The sequence below is a fragment of the Thermobia domestica genome, chromosome 1, assembly GCF_964235325.1.
Source record: "Thermobia domestica chromosome 1, izTheDome1.hap1.1, whole genome shotgun sequence".
Classification (NCBI taxonomy): domain Eukaryota; kingdom Metazoa; phylum Arthropoda; class Insecta; order Zygentoma; family Lepismatidae; genus Thermobia; species Thermobia domestica.
Window position 1 is genome coordinate 286,885,423 of NC_137454.1, and position 24,520 is coordinate 286,909,942.

Consider the following 24,520-nt stretch of genomic DNA (forward strand, 5'->3'; position numbering starts at 1 on the left):
ACTTATTTTTCTTTTCCTTGAAGGGCGTTGACAAGCTTCTTCAATGTGGGTATCTTCTATCATGCGATTTGCTTTACCTACAATATCTCAAAACGTTTCATCATTTCGAATATTGTTCAATGTTTCCACAGCAGCATCAACCAGATTTCGTGCGGTACTTAAACTTGCTTCATGCGACTGGAGAATTTTATCAACAGGATGAAGAATTTCAAGTATTTTTTCATCAATAATAAACAAAATCTCCCACATGAACACAAAATTTCCCAACAGTCAGAATAAGTCCAGTACTTTCTACTAATTCATCCCCATTAAAATTCCCGTTCTTAACCAACTTTAGCACCTCCAATATTTCCATATAATTCTCGCGAATTATTTGTATTACCCGTAAATGTCCTGACCAATGGTGTTCTAAAAGACGAGCAAGATCCCGACCTTCATACAAAGTAGCAATTTTAATTCTTTTAAGGAAAGTATAAAGCATGACACACTGATCAAAATGTTGTTTGACAAGAGGAATATCGTTCACACATTTAATTACTACTAAATGCAATCTGTGATTGAAACAATGTATGTAAGGAATATCACGTCCTAGTCGTTGCTGTATTATTGCTTGCACTCCACCCTTCTTCCCGCTCATCACAGAAGCCCCATCGTAACACTGGCTCAACAGTCTTGTGCAATGCATAGTCCCGAAGAACATTAAGTGTGAGATCGGCAAAGAATCGGCACTAAGAGATCGCAGAGTTTCTATGCTTAAAATAGACTCACGAACTTTTCCGTCCTTCACATATCGAATACCGATAGCCACATTTTCTTGATTGTTTTTGTCACGTGTTCCATCCTCCAATAGAGTGAACCATGGCACATCTGCACTGTTAATGTCATCAACAATATTTTCTCTAACAGTATCTGTCATCACTTGAATTATATCATTCTGGATTTCCGGAGATAAATAAGAAGCATTTTGAGGAATTTGTTTGTAACAATCGGCCAGTTTCTCGTCCTTTCTTAGTGTATATTCAAACATATTTCGGAAGAGGCTCTGTTCCTCGTGTTCTTCAACATTATAAGTCCCTCTCATTGGTAATTCATTCACAGCTAGGAACTGAATAATTTCCGCGATGCTCTTTACATAATACTGGTTTTTTTCAAGTACACTTTGATTTACTAAAAGTGACACTGGTTTCCCTACAGCTGTGCGCTTTTGTTTCTCTGCCCACATATTCATCGCAACGATATGTGTGGTTGTTGCGGCATGCTTTATTTAACCTGCTTTTGATTTGTCAAGAGCGGCCTTCCAGTTGCTAAAACCTTTAGATGTAAAGGCTACTTCTTTACATCCATAAGATTGAAACTGTCTGCATGCGTAACAAAACACAGCATCCCGGGATTGCGAATATTCCAACCACGTAAATCTCTGAAACCATTCCGTTTGAAAGCATCGTCCGTCTTTATTCCGAGGATAAGATTCCAGTTTTATTTGTTTAATATTTCCCCCCGGTTTTGAAATATCTTGTGGTATAGTACTGATATTCTTGTTTTTGTCATTCGCTGATGATGGAACGGAAACAACGGGGTCACTAGTGACTTTCGTACGTATTATAAATTTATCCACTTTTACACTGAAATCTTAATTTAAAAAAAAACTCACTGTGCTTGCAGAAAGAACGCAAAACACATCACGATGCGCACGCAATCAGTTAAAACAGACGCTTAATTACTATAAAAGTCATTAGTCATTAATGCACTGAAAACTCAAACAGCTTCCACCAAGACACAAACTTATGCGTATCTCCAAGCGGTACTAAAGCACAAACACCCACCACTGCGGAACATTGACTTCTCTAACGCACGGACACGAACTACGCGTATGAACAAATCTTATCTATTGATGTAGAAGAAAATCTGATGGCTACCGACTGGCACCAAGAGAGGCAGTAGAAGGGGCAATAAAACAGCCACTCCGCCTACTATACTGACCCTACATACGAAAGTACTTGTGGATCGTAGAAGAAGATGTACTGTACTGCCATGAAAAATCTATATTTTCAAACCTCTGTTGTACGCCGATGAAAATTGGCGAGATGGGGAAAAAGACAAAACATTACCTCTCATTCTCTTTTCGTTTGGTGGCTTTTCCCCCCAACTCATTTTACAACAGCAACTCTCCATCCCTAACCTTCCTCCTTGAATTCGAAGATGACTTATTTATGGCACAAGCCACCAGGCCTGACAACAGCGTTCTTTTTATACCAACTGCAATCGGGTTGAAACAGAATAAGAAGACAAAACCATCTGGTTTATTCTGGTTTATTTTTATAAAAATACTGAAGGAGTGTAGTTGGCAAAATAAATGAAATGTTGCTTCCGACAAAGTATTTCTCATAACTTTGGTTTGTGGCCAAAGTCTGAATACGATAAAACAAAAACAATGTTTCCATGCATTGCTCGTTTCTTTATATAGAAGCATTTAAACACTGGTGAAAGTTTCAGGGGGAGCTGAAGGTAGCCACAGGGGGGGCTCAGCCCCCCTCGCCCCCTCCTAGCTACGGGCCTGATCACAACTCTTAAAAAATATTTAAAAAAAAGAAAACATGCACCATGGCAAAATTTCTGTCATCACAATTACAAATAATGCATACATGCCCTCTATCAGAAAAAAAAAACAATAATTGAAATCGGATCTGGACCAAGCACTGTAGGTGGCGCTTTAAAATTGGTGTAGACTAAGAATATTCCGTCAAATTAAAAGAACATTTATCTTTTACTTTTCTTGCTTTAAATGATTCCTTACGACGTTCTGGTATGTTATTACTTTGGTACATGCCCAGATAATTGCGTACAGAATGATAATATGCAGGCCGGTATCCACGGGGCTCGAGGGGAGCCGGCTCACCACAAAATTTTCACAATACTCTTGAAAATGAACTTGCAATATGGTGATGAACTATAATATGGTTGGATCGGCTCCCTCTATATTTTTGGGCTGGCTACCGGCGTGATAATATGCGTGCATATGATACATCTGGAAGGGTAGAAGTTGCACTCATGGGTGCAGATTCACTTCACCTGGACTTCTCTAATAAGCTATAAATACGCGTCGGACGTAAAAAATAAAAAAAAAGCTGCAGAAAACGCAACTTGTGTTAGGTGGCCATTAAAATCGAGGATACCCGAATCAGGGTAGGAGCACAGCAAAGAATGCACGATTTAGTGCAAGCTTACGTCCGGAAGAGGCAGGGGGGTTAGTGACAGGGATGAGGTGCATTATTGTGGATAGCGTGAAAAACACTTGATGTTGCATAAAATCACATAGGTTAGAACACGTGCAATGATTTTGCAAATCTAACTGGGTTCCTACACTCTGAAAAATTCGTTCAGAATTTAGTACCCTACAGAATCCTTTTTCATATGTACTGCCTCATTTTAACTATTAATTTTTAATGACGAACTATTTATTCTTAATCAGTGCCACAAAGCTACAAAAGTTTCTGGAAAATTAACTGAATTATAGACGAAATTTAAGCATCAGGCTAGCAAATACAATATAAATTCATACATATTTAGTTAACAAGAAAGAAAGCATGAAAATTAGAAGTAATGGGAAATAGCAATAAAGGAGGGAGATAAGATAGAAGAAATTGTGAGTAGTTAGTCCATTCATTTCTACAATCTTATTCATTATAGTTACTCGATCACATGCAACCACAAAACTACATACGTATTTTCAAATAACCTAAGAATTGTATCAAGAAATTTAAACAAATGAGCAAGGATATTCTTTAAATTTCATCGTTTATAATGATTGCAAATGTTCTAGCCAACTTATTTGACCAAATTAGCATAACAGAAAAGTTTGATACAATATTTGATGGAAAACTATGATGATGTATGAACTATGATGAAAACTGGCTTAAGGAAAGAAGATACCGAAGAAGAAGAAGAAGAAGAAGAAGAAGACATCTGCGAGGAGGATTAAAAAAAAGTTCATGTCACCGTGTGTGGTTTGAAAGCAGGAAACTTCTATGTGGTGTACAGGTTTACTTTGGAATACCAATTTGCAGGACTACCGCGGAATGCCAATTTTGGTTTTAAAATTAATAGTTTTAAATGAATGAGGAACAGGAGAATAAAACTCCTATTAGTATTCCTTTCAAATAAGTATTCGTAAAAGTTTAGTTATTATATTCTAAGGTAATCACCGTATAAACTGTTTTATATAAGAATGAACGGTAGTACCTTAAAACATCATCATTGAATAGGTAACTGACATTGTTTTGCTTACATTAGGTTCAAGTTACTTTAAGCGTGCAAATATATAATACTTACCTACATTCTTCTATCTTCTGCCCTGGGCCGCGGTGGCTCAGTGATAGAGCGTTCACCTCTGGTGCTTGGGGTTCCGGGTTCAATCGCAGTCCCCACCAAGTGAACTTTGTGGTGGACAAACACCGTGTGCGTGGGTTTTCTCGGGGTTCTCCCGTTTCCTCCCACTTTCTTCATTCCACCATTTCATTCATTACTCATCATCACCGTCTCCTTTAGCCTCACCGGCATAACCGTGGGACGTAAAACTCAAATATTTCATTTCATTTCTATCTTCCCATATAAACTAACCTACCATAAGCCTATTTAATTGTTATTTCATTTTATGGGGCATAATTATATTCATCCATTTGATGGCATATTTATGAAATATTAGCTTGACTTAGCAGGAAATGCACTCTGGCACAGAAAGTTTTTCTTAAGGGATGAGTTACATCAATGGGTACTGATTGACTTGGGAAGGGCTAAGTATAAATATTGCATGTGAATATAGTACTGTGTTTTTGCACTATCCTCGTTTATGCATATGCTTACCGTTGTTGACGGGCCTACGGACGAATCTCCACGCAGCATCATCTACTGCACTTCTCCCCTGACTTGGTTATCATTTGTGCTTTTTAGTGTCAACCTAGCACAAGTTATGCACTAGTTTTATGTCCATACGCTATATATATTGTGAATCATCTTGAAGTCAGTTTGCAACATCCATTAATGCAACTCCTCCCTTCAGGAACTTTCTATGCCAGAATGCGTTTCCTGCTGAGAAGTTATTTCGTGAATATGCCCCCATATAATGAATCTACATAATTATACCCCTATGCAGTTGGTGTTGTCCTAAATTAGGTAAACGGCAAAAGTGTTCAACGTTCACAAGAACTGATTCCTCGCAGCAGTTCAAGGATCAGTTCCCAAGAACAATTCCATCAACTGGAGCAATCAAAAAGTAAATTCTGGATGAGTTTGGGAGACTACCCCATAAACAATGGTAATCTAAGTTCACGCTAGTAATGCAGGGGTGCCCACAAAGGGGGGCTATGAAGCAAACTGCGTCATTGAAATATTTGGGGTGGTTAAAAATCTATATAAATATGTTTGAAGGGTGTAAAAATCAATCGAAAAGATTTTTTTTTTCTTGAAAGAACACCTACGGATAGACAATTGAGGGGGGGGGTGCGTCATGGACATGAGGGGGGTGGGCACCACTGAGTAATGCACCCGCAAAGTGTAAAATTAATACACTCAGGTACATAACTACAGCGACAACTAGGTTACGATTGCTAACCAAATGATCTCACACACTCACTCAGAATGTACTCTTCAATTGCTACGAATAATGGAGACGTTCTTGGGAACTGATAAGTAAACTACTCCGAGAAAATTCAGGTGAAACGGTGACTATAAATTTTCAGATCTTAATGGAGGCTGCCGCCCCCTAAACCTCCCCGCTCAAAACAGTAAATAAATAAATAAATAATAACACAACTAGTGTAAACAATACGTAAAAATAAGTTTAAAAAATTGCTGCACGAAAATAAAATAATACTTATCGCTAATTATAAATCAATGCAGCATGACGAATAGACATGAAATACATCTCACCAATAGAGGAACCAGCAGCAAACCTTCTCTTCCACAAGTAATAACCGAAATGAAGCATCAAACGGCAAAAGTTTTCTTTGTGCCGACCAGTGACTTTAACCGATTCATTTGACCTGGTTCCTGGAACAATTGAGGAACGATTCGATTTATCGGAACTCACTCGCAATCAGTTCCTCGAAACAGACAACCTGTTACGAGGAACTTACTGCTAGACTACTCCGAAGAATCAAAACCTGCTTAAGAACGGCATCCTTAACTAATCCGGAAACCATATAGATGAATCAATTATAACCTACGCATATCAGATAAAATACTAAGCAGCTTCTAAATTAGCTAAACATAACCTAACCTAACTACACGAAATTAACAATATAACACAATAACATCTAATTTGTCAACTAAAAACATTAAAAACCAACGATTACTTTCAAGTCTGCATGGGGGACTACCCCCAAACCCCCCGCTAAAAGAAACTTCACTCGAAAAAAAGTAATAATCTTAAAAAAAACCTTCCAAAATATTAGAAAAAAAATTCAAATATTACTCACCATTACTGATACAGCAAACCAGCATGCCGAACAAATAAAAAAAAAATATTGCTCTTCAATCGACAAACCATCACAAAATTTCCGACGCCATAAATACCATGCGAAGTATAACATTAAGTTTTCTGAACCATTAGTAGATACAAGATTACGCTTTAAATGCAACCACAAATTTTCAACCATTTACGTACTCGGATTTACAAAATTCAACAAATGATTTACTCTTAAATGCTGCCATTTTTCTTTATTCAAAGAAGAATAATCCTTGCAACAATCGGTGAGTACGACGGATCCTGGATGCACATGACGAGAAATAATATCAAATAAACTTTCGGCAAATCAAGAATCACAGTCACATTCGCTTAAAAATATCTCACCAATCTCCCAATCCCCCCCCCCCTTCCCCAAACAATCCGCTTTTGCTGATGTCTCACCCTTCCACGGTTATATTTCCGTCGACAAAACAAAGATTCTTCTACCACCACATGACATCCAAGTCCACCTATTAAACCACTTGACGACCACACAACAATTTCCAGACACACCTCCCGGCAAAAGGTAAGCCAATCGGACACAGTTTTTCTACTTAACGAACTCACATCATAAGAACATTCGTGAATAACAAATTGATAATTTGTATTACCAAAAAAAAAAAAAAAAAAAAAAAAAATCCCAATACTTTTTCCAAGTTTTCCCAATAAGTGAAAATTGTATCACCGAAAAAGATTCATTACGCAAAGAAATATATTTTCTAAAACGACCACAATTACGATTAAAACGTACATGAGAAACTATGAATCTGCCACTCATACCATATTTCGGACATAGGTTCATCCTACGATCACAATCATTATATATATATATATATATGGGTGATTCCACGAAAAAGGGAAATTTTCACTTGGAAAATTTTTGTTCCGTTGATGGTCGCCTATTTCGATAAAAATATCACATGCACTTACTACTACTAAGTACATGTTAATTAGGTGTTCAGCAGAGCTGAATCGTTATTGGTGTAGTAAATAAAAAATAAACTTTTCAGCACCCATGGAGTTGAGTCCATATGTCACGGAGTTGAGATTAGTTAACACGGAGTTGAAAATTGCTGTGGAGTTGAGAAACGTGATACATCTGGATGATAAGTTTTGGTTTATAAGTGATTAAGCTTATAATTTACATAAAAATTGAAATAATTTTTCCAATAGTTTTTGTAAGTTAGAATTATTCTCCTTATGTTGAATAAAATTCTAACAAACTAGATGACACGTAATTTGTTATACAAATATACTCCAGAAAATACTGCAAACATATGAAAATATATCTAATGAAGGTTCCAAAATTGAGTGTATATATATATATATATATATATATATATATATATATATATATATATATATATATATATATATATATATATATATATATATATATATATATATATATATGAATATGTGACGTAAATAAGAAAAAAAGAAATACACATACACTTATTGATTATTGAAAAATTATTGCGCTTTCAATATGTTGACTATCATATGGAGAGGATAAACTTTTCACATAAGCTTACGAAACAGATGAAGTAGTCACTAAACTTGTCTATTGTCTACTTCATTTGTTTTCTGAGCTTAGGTAAACCGTCTGTCTTCTCTGTGTGATCAAAACACGTCGAAAGTGCAATACTTTTTCAACATTTGGTAAGTGTATTTGTATATTTGATATATATACAAGGTGTTTCAAAACAATACACACATCGTTTGGGAGCTGATTCCAGACACCAAATTAAGACGAAAAGTATAGACAACTGGGTGCACAAATCTTCCTTTCGGAGTTATAGGCTGCCGAAAACATGAAAAAAATGAACATTAAAGGTCCATGGCTCCAAAACTATGAGACCTGCCGTAGTTGGGTTGCGACTGCATTTAGGAACTAATATGTGCACTATCCAAAAATGCGTTTCAGAATCCTGAGGTACTCACGAGACAATTTTTATAGAGGGAGTTTGGCTACGGGCGTATAATCTGAAGTACTCATCAACTACTTCTATAAAAGTTGTTGTGAAAGTACCGCAAGATTCTGAAACGTGGATAGTTGGATAGCGCACATACTAATTCCTAAGTGAAGTCTGACCTGACTACGGTAGGTCCCATAGTTTTATGCTATGGACCTTTAAAGTTCATTTTTTTATGTTTTCGGCAGCCTTTAACTGCGAAAGGAAGCATTTGTGCACCCAGATTGGTCTATCTTTATATCTTATCTTGGTGTTAGGAATCACCTCCCAAACGTTGTCGGTATTGTTTTGAAACACCGTGTATAATGCACACTAAATGACAGCGTAAGGCACTCATCATTTCTGTTTTCTTTGGATAATTCGATGTTCTTTGTTTGATGTAGCTCTCATTTTCCACTCCAATGAAGGAAATGTCTTGAGAAAACAGGGAAGGGCTTCTAGTCTACACAGAATGACAACTGCCAACACTTTTTAAACGTCAGGTTTAGTAGGCCAGGAGAAATTCCTCCCGATCCGCGTCATAAAATTGACTGTCCGTATATTGCCGTCAGACTCTTCGACAATCCCTGAAAAGAAAACAATTAGTTGATCATAAGATTGAGACTTCAATAGGTTAAAAACAGATACCATCCATCTTGATTTGACTGAAGTTTTACCTCCGGCTACCTGACAGCCCCAAATCTGAACTTCCGCGAAACACTCCTTAAATGGGCTAGGACCCACCAGCCGGCCTTTGAGTGTGAATGACACGTGGTCAGCGTGTCGGCTCCTACGACCGTTGCGACGTTGCGATGGTCTGCGCGATCAGGTTTCAGTACATCTCTACCGAAATGAGTTTTTCAATTGCCTCACTATGCGAAGTAAACACCATTCATTTTTGAGCTTCCACCGGGAAACAAACCCTGAACCACGCACGAAAGGCGAGCATACTAGTCACTAGACCATAAACGAGCTTTATTTCTATCAATATATTGAAAGAACAAATATTTGGAAGAGCATGGGCATAACAAACATTATAGGATTATCAACTCCGTGAACTTGTCTCAACACCGTGGATTCCTTAGTTTTCAGATGGACACGGAGTTGAGAACCATGGAGTTGAGAAAATCGAATATAATTTATCTTTACCGGCCCACTTTTTAACCATTACATGTGAGTAATTGTGTACGAATTTTCTACGTTAAGGCGTAGGTTCCTCAAGGGAAAGAAGGTATATACCATACAAATACATTCAGTAATAAATACCATGGTGTTGAGTATCAATTAATATACGCACCTGCTTTTCACACACAAAAATATTTTTCCTATAGCTTTTAACACATGCACACAACTTTTTCTGTTCTTCGGTCAAACATGTCTGCCTTGTATTCTTGTGGGTGTTGCCAATGTGGACGACCATGCTGTCTGTTGAGAGTAATGATAATTTTTTCTATTGCCATGGAGTTGAGACGAAATAGAGGTGACAGAAACGAAGCATAGTCAAGCTTTCGAAAATAATATTTGGTCTAGGAATTAATTCGTGCGGTTGGTACGCACACATTGAAGCTGTAGTACAAACACAAAATACATAAATACCTTAAGAAAAATATTGTCCATCGCTAGCCACCACTTTCGCCCATCTGTCAGGCAATGTACGGATTCCGTGGCGAAAGAAGTCCTCATCCTTGGAAGCGATCCAGTCAGAGACCCATGTTTCGATATCTTCTGAAGAAGTAAACCGCTGTCCAATCAAATCGTTGTTCATGCAATCGAACAAGTAGTAGTCCGAAGGAGCAACGTCTGGTGAATACGGCGGGTGGGGTAAAACTTCCCATCCGATATTTTCTAAATAGGTTTTGACCGGTTTTGCGACATGTGGGCGAGCGTTATCATGTTGAACAATAAGTTTATCATGTCTGTTCTCCCATTCTGGTCGTGTTCTGGCCAGAGCTTGCTTCAAACGCATTAATTGTCGTCGATAACGTTCTCCATTCATAGTTTCACCCGGTTGCAGCAGCTCATAGTACACCACACCTTTTATATCCCACCATATGCACAGCATAACCTTTGCACAGTGAATATCTCGTTTTGGTTGTGATGGACCTGGTTCACCTGGTTTCACCCAGGCCTTTTTTCGTTTAGGGTTCTCGTAATGGATCCACTTCTCATCACCCGTAATAATTCGATGCAGAAACCCCTTTCTGCTCTGTCGTTGAAGCAGCAATTCGCAAATGGTTTTTCGTCTTTCATCGTCTCTGTCTTTCAATTCATGTGGAACCCAATGTGACATCTTTTGAATCATTCCCATGGCTTTCAAGCGTTTGGAGACTGTTGTTTGATCAACGCCTAATGCTGCTGCAAGTTGTTCCTGCGTTTGACACGAATCCTGCTCGAGCAATGCTGTCAATTCTTCGTCTTGAAATTGTTTTGGCTGTCCAGCTCGCTCTTGGTCTGCCAAGCCGAAATCACCACTTCTAAACCGTGCAAACCACTTCTGACACGTTCGCTCAGCTAGAGCATGGTCACCATACACTTCCACCAAAATACGATGACTTTCAGTCGCACTTTTCTGCATGTTAAACTAATGCAGCAGGACACCCCGCAAAAACACTTTATCAGGCACAAATTGCGCCATGTTCACTTAACTACAAACTGGTGTTGTTGACGCTTTAATCCACTGCCCTATACTACGAACGATACGCGATGACAGGGGTTTGCAACACATGTGTGGATACACGGAACTGTGGGACGCTCCGTTCGTTGCGCCATCTCTTGTCCACCCGCACGAATTAATTCCTAGACCAAATAGTTATAAAGGATTACTTTCCACAAAACCGAAACATTGAAGTGTTCTCTTCCATTTAATTACCATTAAATGATGTGTTTGGTTTGCGACTTCAGTTGTAATTTATTGATTAAAATCAGTCAACTGTAGTCTGTGACAGCCCACGGTGTTGAGAAATTGAGTAATAATTAATTTTTTGCGTATGTTTCGTGTTATATTTGCAAACTGTTATACATGGCATACCTACTTTGTGACGGTTACTACCAAACAAAATAAAAATGAGGTGATTCTTTCTAGTAGTAGTTTGAAGAAATGCCCGTGACAGAAAATTTCCCTTTTTCGTGGAATCACCCATATATATATATATATATATATATATATATATATATTTTTTTGTCGAACTCAATTAAACCACAAAGTCCCAAAGCGAAAACAATTCGCGTCTGAATTCAAAACGCGGAATTCAAAAGGTTCTTGCTAGAAGGCTATAAGGGAAGAAATTTTTGTCCATTACATTTAATAATATTTCATATGAATTATAATTATCCTTTTGTCAAAGAATGGCATAATGCAATTATATTTCCATACCCTGAAACCAAGAGAATTCAAGCCTCTTGTTAATAGTTCAATGAAATTAAAATTTCAATTATTGATCCCAATAAAAAATATCCAGTGCATTATGTATTCTTGGCCTTGTTTTTCTATGAACACGGCAAAGTCTGTGTGGCTAATTACATACAGGAAAAATGTTCTGGGAAACCAGGTAAAGCCAGGGAATTTTTCCATTGATTTTTGTAGCCACTCGGGGCACGTGAAAATTGTACATAATCTCTTTTGGCAACTAATAGTTCCAACTTATTTTGCGATATATCTTACTTATACACATTATTTATACACAATCTATATAGCTGCACTTAAATTAGATAATAAACTAATCGCAGAACAAAGCACACCAATTTTCATTATAAACCTAATATCTCGTAACAGTTTGCCAACTGAATGAACGCTTTGACTTCATCAAACAACGCAGCGATTGGCTTATTATCTAATTACATATAATAGCTGCATTTTACCATCTAATGTTGGACTTCTAATCAGGGTGGATTGATTTAAATCAGTCTGATTTAAATCACTTGATTTTTTTAATAAAAATCGTTGATTTAAATCAAATTCCGAAATAATTTAAAGTGAAAATAAAAAAATGAAATGAAATCTTTGAGTTTTACGTCCCACGATTATGCCGGTTAGGCTAAAGAAGACGGTGATGATGAGTAATGAATGAAATGGTGGAATGAAGAAAGTGGGAGGAAACGGAAGAACCCCGGGGAAACCCACGCACACGGTGTAAAAGTGAAAATAAGTAAAGTCCCGTTTCTGTTCTGTTATTTCGATTATGGAAGATGATGATCATAATACAATGAGACTCAAATGTACAGTATATACAGCATAGTATTAAAACAAGTGTCATGCAGAGGATGAATAGGGAAAATCCCGTTTTGAACGGGTAACAGAGCAATTCTGTTTTCTTCTCATCGTAACATAGGGTTTATATTGTAAATCGTTAACTATTCCAACGGGGAAATCACCATCGATATTTAAGACGAAGATTCTTTTGTGTGCGCGTCTATATATTTGTTCCCAGATAATAGGGCGTATTTAGAAGTGTCCTATCTCCTCTCCGAAATTTTGTTAGCTTTTATAACTTTAGGCAAAATTTATGTATTTCGTGCCGCAATCTAGTTACAATTTCCTTAAAAATATGCTCCTGCCAAGTATCAGTAATTTTTGTGGAAAAAAGTGTCACTTTGATAAGCGTTGCTGTATAAATTTTCCTTAACGCTTAACCTTTTAAATTATATCACCTATTTTTAGGTGATAGGATAAAATCTTCATTGTTCGATTAAAAAAGTACCAATAAAGCTTTTTACGTCGTTTTTTAGGACTGAAGGCATTGTAGAACACGTTACATATGCTTTCACGCCTCTCTGCGTCGAGACATAGCATGTGATGACGTCATAAATTTAAAAAAGATATTTTTTGTTGTGCCTATTTTTATTATTTTTTTGGCGAGCCTACATTTTGCATTCAGAAGACTGAAATTCTGCACACTCGTTCAGTGCATCCTTAGTATTTTTCAGATGATTTCAGATCTCTGCGTGAAAACAGGGGGGTCCAGAGGGGCAAAAAAGTATTTAAAAAAAATAGCTTTCTTCGCGATTTTTCCGCCTAAGATGGAGACATATGAATAATACCATCTGAAAAGCGGTTCTATTCTGAAGAGAATGATGTACGAATCATGATCTTAGGATAAATAGGGGTGTCTTAGGAAACTAACCTGAGATCCTGTTTTATACGGGAATCTGGGGTAATTGGGTAATTTTTTTTTCGCGGGCTTACTTTTGCATCTAGAAGTTTGAAGTTTTGGACACTCATTCACTGCACCCTTTAGTATTTTTCAGATTTGTATCAGATCTTTGCCTTTAAACAGAGGCGGTACAGTGGGTAATAAATAAAAAAGGGGATATTTCTTAACAGAAAATCTCTTTTTGTGTGTGTGTGTGATTTTCCAGGCCCAGATAGCCTACATTTGAATAGTACCGTTTGAAACTGTTTTATTCTGAAGAGAATAATGTACAAATCATGACTAAGATAAATAGGGATGTCTGAGGAGATTTTTATATTACATCTGGGTCATCTGGGTATTGAGGGGATGTTCTTAGCTCATTGTTAATTATTTTTCCCGCCCTTACTTTTCAAGATAGAAACTTGAAATTTTATACACACATTTAGTACACCCTTAGTATTTCCCAGTTGGTTTTGAAATCTGTGCGTTAACACAGGGGAGTTCAAAGGTGATCAAAATTTGAAGAAAAAATCCCGACTTTTCTCAAAATTTTCCGCTTCAGGGACATGATAGGGAAAATGTGAATGTTACCGTTTTAAATGCTGTTCTATTCTGAAGAGAATGAGGTATGAACCATGATCCTAGGATAAATAAAGATGATGCTTGACTGAAAATCTATAATTTACCAAAAAAAAAAAAAAAAAAAAAAAAAAAAAAAAAAAAAAAAAAAGCCATAATTTAAAATTGTTAAGAAACATAGTTTGGGATTGGTATAGGTTAACGATTGGGGATTAATTCAAAATTCAACCCCAATACTTTCACTTAAATGGCATAATTGGCATTTAGTACTAATTCGTAATGCTTTTTCTTCAGTTCGCAACTTGTATTATACGAGGAGAAAGATTTGATTTAAATCAAAAAAATCGATTTAAATAAAAAAAATCATCAAAAATGATTTTTTTAAAAAATCATGATTTTTTTCCACCCTGCTTTTAATCCTTCTCATTGTAAATTTACTATCTAATTATTTGTTATATGGTAACTAATTTAGAATTGTATACTGCGATCAAGTTAGAATAACTGCACAATATATGAATACCGGTGAAAAATGACGAATGTACCCTCCGTTTGACTCGATAAATCAACGAACTATACAGATGGCTATGGATCCATTTACACAGCTATCGAGCACTTACACATATCAACAAGGGTTGATTTTGAGTTTAGTTGTTTTAAGTTTAACGTCGCAGCAGCGTGGCTATATGAGACGAGACCTACTGACTAACGTGGAATCCGAACATGAGCTCCCGCCGGGAATCGAACCCGGGTCTCTCACGCCAAAGGTTCGTGCGCTTGCCGCTTAGCTACGAAGGAGCTCAAGGAGTTGATTTTGTGAACAGTGATATAGTTAGATTAATTCTAAGTTTGCATATTATATGTGTTAGCTAATTGAAAGGTTCATCTTTAGATAGAGGAACAGTCTAGACGACATGCTATCAGTTGAGATTCCCTATCGTAGTTATATATTGTATTAGAGACAATGCCGCTTGGTCTTCGTGTTTTGGACCACTCAACTGTACAAGTACAAATAGTGGTTTTTGTCTTTATAATTTAATTTTGTATGTTGTGTTCATTATGTCAATTTTCTTCTTTTTTCTATTTCAGAAACATAAATGCTATACGTAAAATACTGCAAGTGATCCTGGTTGTATTATAGACTAAAATGCTTCTTAGAGTCATTAGAAATTCATTATATTCCTCACCTTATGGGAGAAGAAAACAATGTACATTGTATTTCAATGATAAACAGAGGCTTATGTGTACTTTGGAGAAAGATAATGTATGTGTAGAACTTTTAAAGAATCGTGGTATTCTGCGTATTTCAGGATCTGAATCATCGTCATTCCTGCAAGGTATGATAACTAATGATATGCGTCATTTAGAAGAAGGTGCACGAAGCATGTATGCGATGTTTCTCAACTTAAAAGGACGTGTGATATATGATGCTATTATTTATCGCTCAGACGAGCCTCATGTATTTTTAATTGAATGTGATAAGGAAGCTCTGTCTCCTCTCCAGAAACACTTAAAACTGCACAGAGTGCGCAAGAGAATCGACATTATCAATGCTTACGATGATTATAAAATTTGGGTAGTCCTAAATTGGAAAACACAAAGCAATCACAAAAGTTTGCAGAACCCATTGAGCAGCCCAAAATTCAATCTTTCTGCTGGTGAAGTGACGGTTGATAACTTGAAAAATAGTACTGGATTGATTGTTTGTCGCGATCCTAGATTAAGTGAACTTGGGGTAAGAGTACTGACAACATCTGAAAACGATATTAGTAAAGCTATAAGGAAAGAAGCGGATCTCTCACGAGATGTTGTCAAATATCGATCTTTAAGATACAAATTAGGTATTGGCGAAGGTGTTTCAGATTTCTTACCTGGAAAGTGTTTTCCATTGGAAGTTAATTGTGACTATCTGCATGGCGTTAGTTTTCATAAAGGCTGTTATATAGGTCAGGAGGTGACAGCCAGAACTCATCACACAGGTATTGTAAGGAAGCGGTTAATGCCCCTGTTATTTTCTTCTCCTGTAAACGAGTCAAAGGATACACCAATTGAAAATGAAACTGGAAAATCTGTAGGCAAAATTTTAGGAGTAGCTAATGACGTAGGTTTGGGCTTATTACGAATTTCTGAAGCTTTGCACGCATCGTCATTGAATGTTTCAGGTGTTTCTGTAAAGACGGAGAAGCCAGCTTGGTGGCCGAAAGAAGCTCCAAAAGAGAAAATTATTCCAAAATAGAAAAGAATTAATATATTTGTTGTAGAAATGTTCTCCTGTACTATAAGCATTAAAAAAGTTACATTTAGATCCACTATGATTATTATTTTTTTCCATGTTTACAATTTTGTGCCACAGTTTCAGGGTGTGATTCTGTATGCCTGTTCTTTCAAATGATGTTCTTTACATTCTCCTTGCAGTTAAATATGCCAGAATTATTTCTTGGAAACTTTGAAGCGAAGATATATAGTTATGGCTATTATTAACTTCGTAAATCCAGGGTTAACACTTATATATATATATATATATATGATATGAAGGATGGCCCTTGAGTTAAATAAAATATAGTTTCAAAATGTAAGTTCCGTAACTTGGAACATTAACAGCAAAGAATGAAGAATCTTGAGAAGACTTACAGATGGCAGGTTTGGGCGCATGAGAATAGAAAATTAAACATACAACTAAATTTTCCTGCAAGGCGCTACTGACATGGTGAGTCTTTTGTGAGCCTAGTTGTTCACAATCTACCCGACAGAATCTAATCAGAGGTGCTTCCAAATCGGAGAATTGATCTTCTTTTTCCATGTCACTCTCTGTGTGTTAGAGAAAGAAAGTTGTATGCATTGTTTTATTTTAACCATTGAACGATAGTATGGAGGCGCACTTATCTGTGCTTTGACGGGAGGTTCGATCATCAACCATATGATTTATTGTAAACTCTCTTTCACAAGTAGATGACAGTACCACGTGCGCCATCTTTTCCAAGTAGTTGTTTATGCAGATAAAGGTAAGCCTGATCGAACATTAGTCGACTATAGTGCGAACTTCAAAGTACTTCTATTTCAACTGTGATATTTTCCATAAGTAGAAGCTTTGCTTTGTATATAACTACGTACACACTAATTGTTTGCTGAGCAGAACCATATATTTTCATTAAAAATTAAATGTGTGTTACAGTTTCACCAACCAACTCTTTGGCTTCATCAGACACTATGAGATAATTTTTAATTAAAATATATGCTTTTGCTCAGCAAACAATTAGTGTGTATGTAATTCTATTTCAGTTTTCACGTCCGAGATCAATATGATATCTCGTGTAATGAAAAACTGGTATATGTTCTATATAGAGAGTGGATCATTTATCTTGATACGCCATTGTAACTTTTAAACTAATGGACAAAATACGCTAAACTTCGTACCCTACAAATAGCGGTAGGGGAACGTTGTCCGTCATACCCTTAATACCAAAAGGCTAACAGTGTTGCCAATCGAACATTGTTTTTTCGAGGCTCTTCCGTTTCGTTCCACATTATCATTCCATATTTTTTTCATAATTATCCGTCTCTAGTCAAAGGAATATGATCTTCGAACGTTAAAGATTTCGTTTCATTTTTTTACACATGCTCGGCCAAATACTCCGGCTGATCGATTTGAAGCATCATCTGTGAATGATATAAATCATTTTCCCGCATCTAACAGTGTTCAAAATTTCTACGCCTGCTATTTTGTGAAGTAATATTGTAACAAAGGGAGAACTGAAAATTTCATTTCTTGTTTCGTCTCTTCTTCTGCTATACCAGGGTGTCTACTGAGTTTCATTTTCAAAATTGGGGCCGCGGTGGCTCAGTGGTAGAGCGTTCACCTCTGGTGCTTGGGGTCCCGGGTTCGATCCCAGCCCCCGCCAAGTGAACTTTGTGGTGGACAAACACCGTGTGCGTGGGTTTTCTCGGGGTTCTCCCGTTTCCTCCCACTTTCTTCATTCCACCATTTCATTCATTACTCATCATCGCCGTCTCCTTTAGCCTAACCGGCATAACCGTGGGACGTAAAACTCAAAGATTTCATTTCATTTCATTTTCATTTTCAAAATTCCAGTATATTCAGTATAACTATCAGCAAAATTCTTGTACCTAATACAATGATTTTTTTAAAGTTCTTTAGGAATAATCACACTTGATGATTTCAGGTTTGTAATTGTTTTGCCATCAAAAGAATATTTTATTTTTAATAAATTTAGTTAACCTTGATTTTTTGAAATACAATGATTTTTAATATTTTTTAAAAAGCCTCCCAACTCCCCTCACAGCTCTCCACTCCACCAATTGCTTTAAATATCTAATTACAAAATGTATACAACTCTTGCTTTGGAAAAATTTACAATCTCAATCGATATAAAATTGTTTCTAAGACGATTAAAACAATTACAAAAAAGTATTTTTTGACAAATTATCAGTTTCATGATTTTTCCAGTATGTGGATCAAATTTCCAGTATATTTCCAGTATCAAAATTAAATTCCAGTATAATGCAAGTATTTCCAGTATCAGTAGACATCCTGTATACGCCTGCAAGGACATTTTGAAATCTACCGGAAGTTCTGGCAAACGTACTTGCTTTTACCAAATGCTTTTGCAACGCTCTGATCATATCTTACAATCAAATTCAGTAGTTCAATGTAGTTGCTCTACTTAACTGACTTGCTACCCTCTCTATGTCTTCTATGTTCCAACCCCTGCTTTGCTAAAGAAAACCTCTGGCACTAATCAGAGATTCTCTTTTCTGTTCGTTTTTACATTTTCACTATTTTTAACTATCTCATAGCGATATTGATCGTGTACTTGACTGTCTATCCTTGTGAAATCGAATATTTTTATACAGTACTTAGATGGAAATGGTTTTGGGAATATTCATGACATCCACTATTTACATAAGAATGGCCAGTGGATTCTGAGACATTCCAAACACCTTTCCAGTAACAAAATAAACATGACTAATATACACTAATTGAGAATGTTCGAAGAGCATTGCCAGAACGAACTTAAAAAGACTTAGTTTTTCAATACCAATACCAGTTATTGATTCAATAATTATTGCGTCAATAACGCACGACGCACAATTATTGAATCAATAACTGCTATTAAATCGAGTGTCAAGTTAGCCAAGAGAATAAGATAGGATGACTTCGCTACGAAGTCGGGCAGAGTGACGGCTAGAATTTACCAAGAATCAAGCTCGGAGCCCTGGGCTTTAAGATATTGTGAACTCCGTCTAGATAGTACGACCTTGGGGGATCCAAGAGCAGGGAGAATGTCCAATTGGTCAGTCGTGCCTAGGCGATTGCGTACTCCCACTATGTGCACGGTATCCAAGACTGACCCCCTTGAGCGCAAGGTGTTGATAGAGCCCAAAACAGCAGCTTATAAAGGGCTCGGAAAGGTTTGCCCTCGAAACAAATCTAGGTGACCGGTAGAAAACCTAACGAGCACAAAAATTGCACCAGACTCTTAAAGGTTGGGCATGCGTGGTAACTAAAGAATTTCCTGAGAAGGAACGAAATAGTTGTCATCCATAAAAGAAGGTTGGTCTGCGCATGGCACAAAGGGCCAAAGTTAAGTTGAGAAAAGTTCATCTTGGTGCAGCCAAAGACGTCGGGAATATCTGGGGAACGGTCGCCAGTTGGCCAGTGGCCACCGGTTAATATTTGCTACCAAAATGTTCACCACCACTTAGGTATTGATCAACCCAATATGATCTCTCTATGACTTACGGTTCCCGGGATATGGCTCCTTAAATCTCCCGAAATCGGAACCTTTTTGGCCAATATCTCTGGAACAGCACGAGTGACGTGAAAAATTCCATCACTTTCTCAGATAGTTTTTGATGCTCTATCCAATGGAGGCAAATAGAAAAAAAAATCGCAAACATACACGCAGACATAAGGAATTCAAGTAACGAACTTTTTAAGTTCGTTGAAAATGATCAATTAGTGATACTCAGTTAACAGTTTTGTGGTATTATAGTTACTACATTAGAAATGCCTAGGTAAGATTTTATTTTCGTTTTGAATTCTGTAAGGTGAGGAGTAGATCTGTCATTTAAAATAACCGTACATTAACATACAATTCAGTGAATTAAAAGAACACAATTTCACATAATCCATCATACACTGGCTGGTTCATTTCTGTGCAAGACGAAAATTTAAAATTAGTGAATCTGGAACAGCCACCACTTACCTATTGCGTTGTCATTTTATTTGCACAGGTTTAACTAGCAGTATGGAAATCTAAGTCTTCCCGATTTTTATCAAAAAATTCATACAGTATTACATGTAACTTTATACAAAAGGATCAACAAATTAATTCATTCCTTATGAAATTAAAATTACATTTACAAAATGAACTATGCCCAATACATTGATAGGAACAGGCCAAATGCACAGTTTCCTTTGCTTTCTCGCTATGTTCGTGTCTGATTGGTTTCGTTCGGAAGAAAACATCTCTCTCACCACCGACAGTAATTGGATGTTAATCCGAATGGCGTTGCACTCTTGTAGAGTGGATGACATGGAACTTACTTGCAGTAAGGCAGCAAATAAACTTCTCTGAAAATATAGGTTTTAAAATCTATTCCGTATGTTCCATGGAAAATTCGCTGCTGAATCATGCCCTCTACTACAACAGTGTACTTCATAGGGATCACTTGCCTACCGTATCAGGTATCATTCGCCTATGAGGTGTTTCGTTTCATGCAATTGCGAAGGTTTCTTAGCAGTCGTCTGATTAGTGTTGACAGACTGATGTAGTGCAGTTATTCTATGTGTCGTTTCTGTGATAGTAAATACTTTAGCAATGTAATGGAGTTTACGGCTGACGAGCTTACAGATATGGTGTACCTACTGAAAGACTAATAGAAATGGTCATGAAGCGGCTAGGTTATATAGTGAAAGATTTCCATAAAGCAGACATCAGAAGCATTTCACATTTGTGCGCCTATTCCAGCGTTTGCGAACAGCCTTCGACAAGCACGAAGACAATAGCATATGAAATGGGTGTGGCATACAGTACTACGTGGAAAGTACTACTTGAAGAGCAGTTGCATCCCCACCATCGAGTACGAAATCTGAGTCAAGCTGACTTCAACTCTCGTGTCGTGTTTTGTGAATGACTAGTGCAGTGCTGTGTGGCCGATCTTCAGTTTCTTGCCTCTGTACTTTTCAGCCTGGTTTACTAGAGAAAGTATATTTAATAGTCGGAATAGTCACATGTGGGCCAATGAAAACTTTTACGTGACAATTGTCAAGGACCATCAACATACCTTTGAGTAAACATGTGGGCAGGCATCGTTGGCGACTACGTAATAGGCCCCTATTATCTTCCTCTCCGCTTAACTGCATCAGTGTACGCGGTATTTCTGTAGCATGGGTTTCCAGAATTATTAGCAGATGCCCCACTTGGAGTTCATCAGCATATGTGGTTCAACATGGCGGGGCGCCAGCTCACTTTACTGCTTTCCTTATGCGTATCTCGATCAAACTTTCCAGATAGGTGGATCAGAGAACTGGGTACTGTTTCCAGCCCAGCTCATTCACCAGATCTAACCCCACCTTATATATTCTTGTGGGATTATCTTAAACCTTTATCTAAGAATGTCTTGTGGAGAGCAAAGAGGAAATTCTAGTATGAATTCTTGCTGCCAATGACATCATAGGAACGACTACAGGGATGTTTGAGCGTGTGCGACAAAGCTTCCTACGCGCCTATTGCATCGACGCCGCGAGCTATCATTTTTAACATCTCTGTAAGCTATAAGTACTATCTGTCAAACAATTAAATGCATGTCTTTCGCGGGATACTATCGTCTTACTGCTATCGAAGGTATGAAGATAAAATACTACACGTAACCCCATATCATTTTGCCAATAGATTCCTATTTTCTGGTCAGTTCCGGGATCTGAACAGTATTCCCGGACACTGCAGCGAAAAATGTATTTGAGTTTTCATGCATGGTATGAAAAACATAATAGAAACGAAGCAAGGAAAGAGATTGGGCGAAAAGTGTTTTGCCTCTCTTGAAAAATCACTAAATGTATCCTTTCCGTTATACGCAGTGTCTACGTGGTGTAATGATAACAACGTGGATTCGAGATTGTGGGATTCTCCGATCAATTCTAGCTTAACCCTACAACGGTCGGGCGGAAAAAGTTTCATAAACGGTCGGGCTGGGTCTGAGAGACTCAAGAAAATAAAACTGCATAATTAATTTGTAAATATTTTTTAAATAAAAACATATTTTTATGTAATTAGAGGTATTTCTCAAACAGAAAAAAGCATTTCAGCTCAAAACTGATGTTTTTGCTTACTTTAAAAAAATATAATTGTTTAGATATTTTTTAGTAAATTATATGAGTTTTTCTAGAAGAGTCTAAAAAAAATAAAGAATACTTGCTCGAATAATGATATAGATAAGTAATATTGTAAAGGACACTTGTAAGTTTATTTAACATAGCCTAAGGAAACACTTATGTTGAAATGTACTGAATTTCATAAGTTAAGTTTTTTACGATTTTCGTGTGGCTCAAATAGAGCCATGCTTTACAAATTGTGTAGTAGTATTTAGTTTTGCTGTCTTTGTATTTGTGGAATCTTCCCCTCTTTACTGTCTACGGAGAAGCTGGTCTGTTCACCTGGATGTCAGAAAATCTTGCTACAGGAAGCCTAGTTTCACGTAAGAGATTTGATTGCGTTGAGCGCTGTATCATCTAGGGCCTTGCCAGAGATTTCCCTAGCTTCTTGAGGTAATTCCGTCTTGCCATTTTTATTTGGTTTGCTCTTAGAGTGAGATAGCCATTCAGTGTGGCAATATTCATGACTGCGAAAAAAGACAGAGTGGCCAACACCTGGTTCTTCTTGCGACTGTATATTCACCACAAATAGCATCAGCATTGGTTTTGTTGTAATATGGTATTATGCTAGGTTTCTTCTTTTCACCGTTTTCTAAGTCAATTTCACCACCATTATGCAACTATCATGGTCACTAAACAATTCAAAATCAGGATCAGCATTGGAATCATCCAGTTCACTTTGATCATCATATAACATTCTATGAATTTCACCCACAGAAACTGTTTCACGTTCTTTATGTTCTAAATTTGATCAAAATACCAACTGAAATGTTGTTTTTATACACACACACACACAAATGTCGAATATATAATCACAATGAAAAAGTAAACTTCTTACAAGATTCTTGGCACTAGCAAAAAAAAAAGTTACGTGAACGGTCGGGCTGGGTCTGATGGACCCACGCGAGGTTCAGAGCTCTACTAAAGGCAACCTAACAATAAATCAAACTGGTTCGCGACACTAACGTCTAACGTCTTTTATCAGGCGTTTCAGGAAGGTATACGAAGTTACAACTCAATCCTCTAACTTTAAGTTGAAAATTTTATTTAAAATATAAGTGGATGGGTCTCACAAACCCAGCCCGACGTTCTAGGGTTAAGCGGTATGTTTTTTTTTTTTCTTTACCACAATGGATATATATATATATATAAATATCCAATCATACGAGAAAAGCAAATTGTGTAGAAACACATTTCACTTCGGCAGGCACATTAGCGTGAAAAATATTTTCATTTCTTGCAGTCCAAACCATGGACAATGTACTAGTGAATAGCGTCTATCGGTCTTTTTAAAAACAATGCCCAGTGTGTTATCGTTGGCAACGCTCTACACTATAGATCTTAAAGTCACAAGTTCAGTTTTCGACATGAACAATCTTTTTTTTTTTTAAATTTTTAGAACGACAAAAAAGGAAAAAAAAAAAGTCACATAGTCGAAGCTATTGATAGAAATAGAGGAGAGAGATGTCAGATACGTCTGAGGTTTACACATGAACATAATATTATTACGTTTATGAATTTACAAATAGAACTATCATTTTATATCAACACGAAATAGAGTATAAATATTTGTTAGCTGGTAGCAAAAATGAATTTTGTTTTACCCTTCTTCTAGATAGGAAGATGAGGTGACATCTTGAATAAATGCTTCTTGTGACTAAGACGAGTTGTAATTTGTGTCGTTCCTTTAATGGTTTATGAACTTGTGTGATAAGTTAATAATCATAATAATTGACGAAAACACGAGTAGAATTCTAAAACTGAGTCAGCTGTCTAACTTCTGACGGAGGACGCAATGGTTGGTCGTAGAGCCAAAAACATTTCACCACTAATTCCTGGAAAATTTTCAGTCCTATTTGATGTACCACACGATAGGATTCCCATTTAAAAAAGTTCCCACCATTTCCCGATGATGCCATATGTCTCAAAAGATTTTACCCCTCGTCTGTTATCATTTTTTCCC

The 24,520-nt window shown here is 36.9% G+C and overlaps 2 protein-coding genes across 3 annotated transcripts; one reads left to right on the forward strand and one right to left on the reverse strand.

Annotated features, from left to right (window-relative positions):
- Positions 1 to 223: 223 nt before the first annotated feature.
- LOC145680204 (zinc finger MYM-type protein 1-like) lies at positions 224 to 1,228 on the reverse strand. Its single transcript, XM_081750518.1, has one exon. The coding sequence runs from the start codon at positions 1,226 to 1,228 to the stop codon at positions 224 to 226; it is 1,005 nt and encodes a 334-aa protein (XP_081606644.1).
- A 2,725-nt stretch (positions 1,229 to 3,953) lies between these two features.
- Positions 3,954 to 16,465, forward strand: LOC145661213 (iron-sulfur cluster assembly factor IBA57, mitochondrial-like). Of its 2 annotated transcripts, none has more exons than XM_081726673.1 (2): positions 3,954 to 4,262; positions 15,252 to 16,465. In XM_081726673.1, the coding sequence occupies exon 2, from the start codon at positions 15,310 to 15,312 to the stop codon at positions 16,396 to 16,398; it is 1,089 nt and encodes a 362-aa protein (XP_081582799.1). In that variant the 5' UTR covers positions 3,954 to 4,262; positions 15,252 to 15,309; the 3' UTR covers positions 16,399 to 16,465. The 2 variants fall into 2 exon arrangements, with proteins under 2 accessions (XP_081582799.1, XP_081582797.1); XM_081726671.1 differs by having other exon boundaries at positions 3,954 to 4,194.
- Positions 16,466 to 24,520: the final 8,055 nt, after the last annotated feature.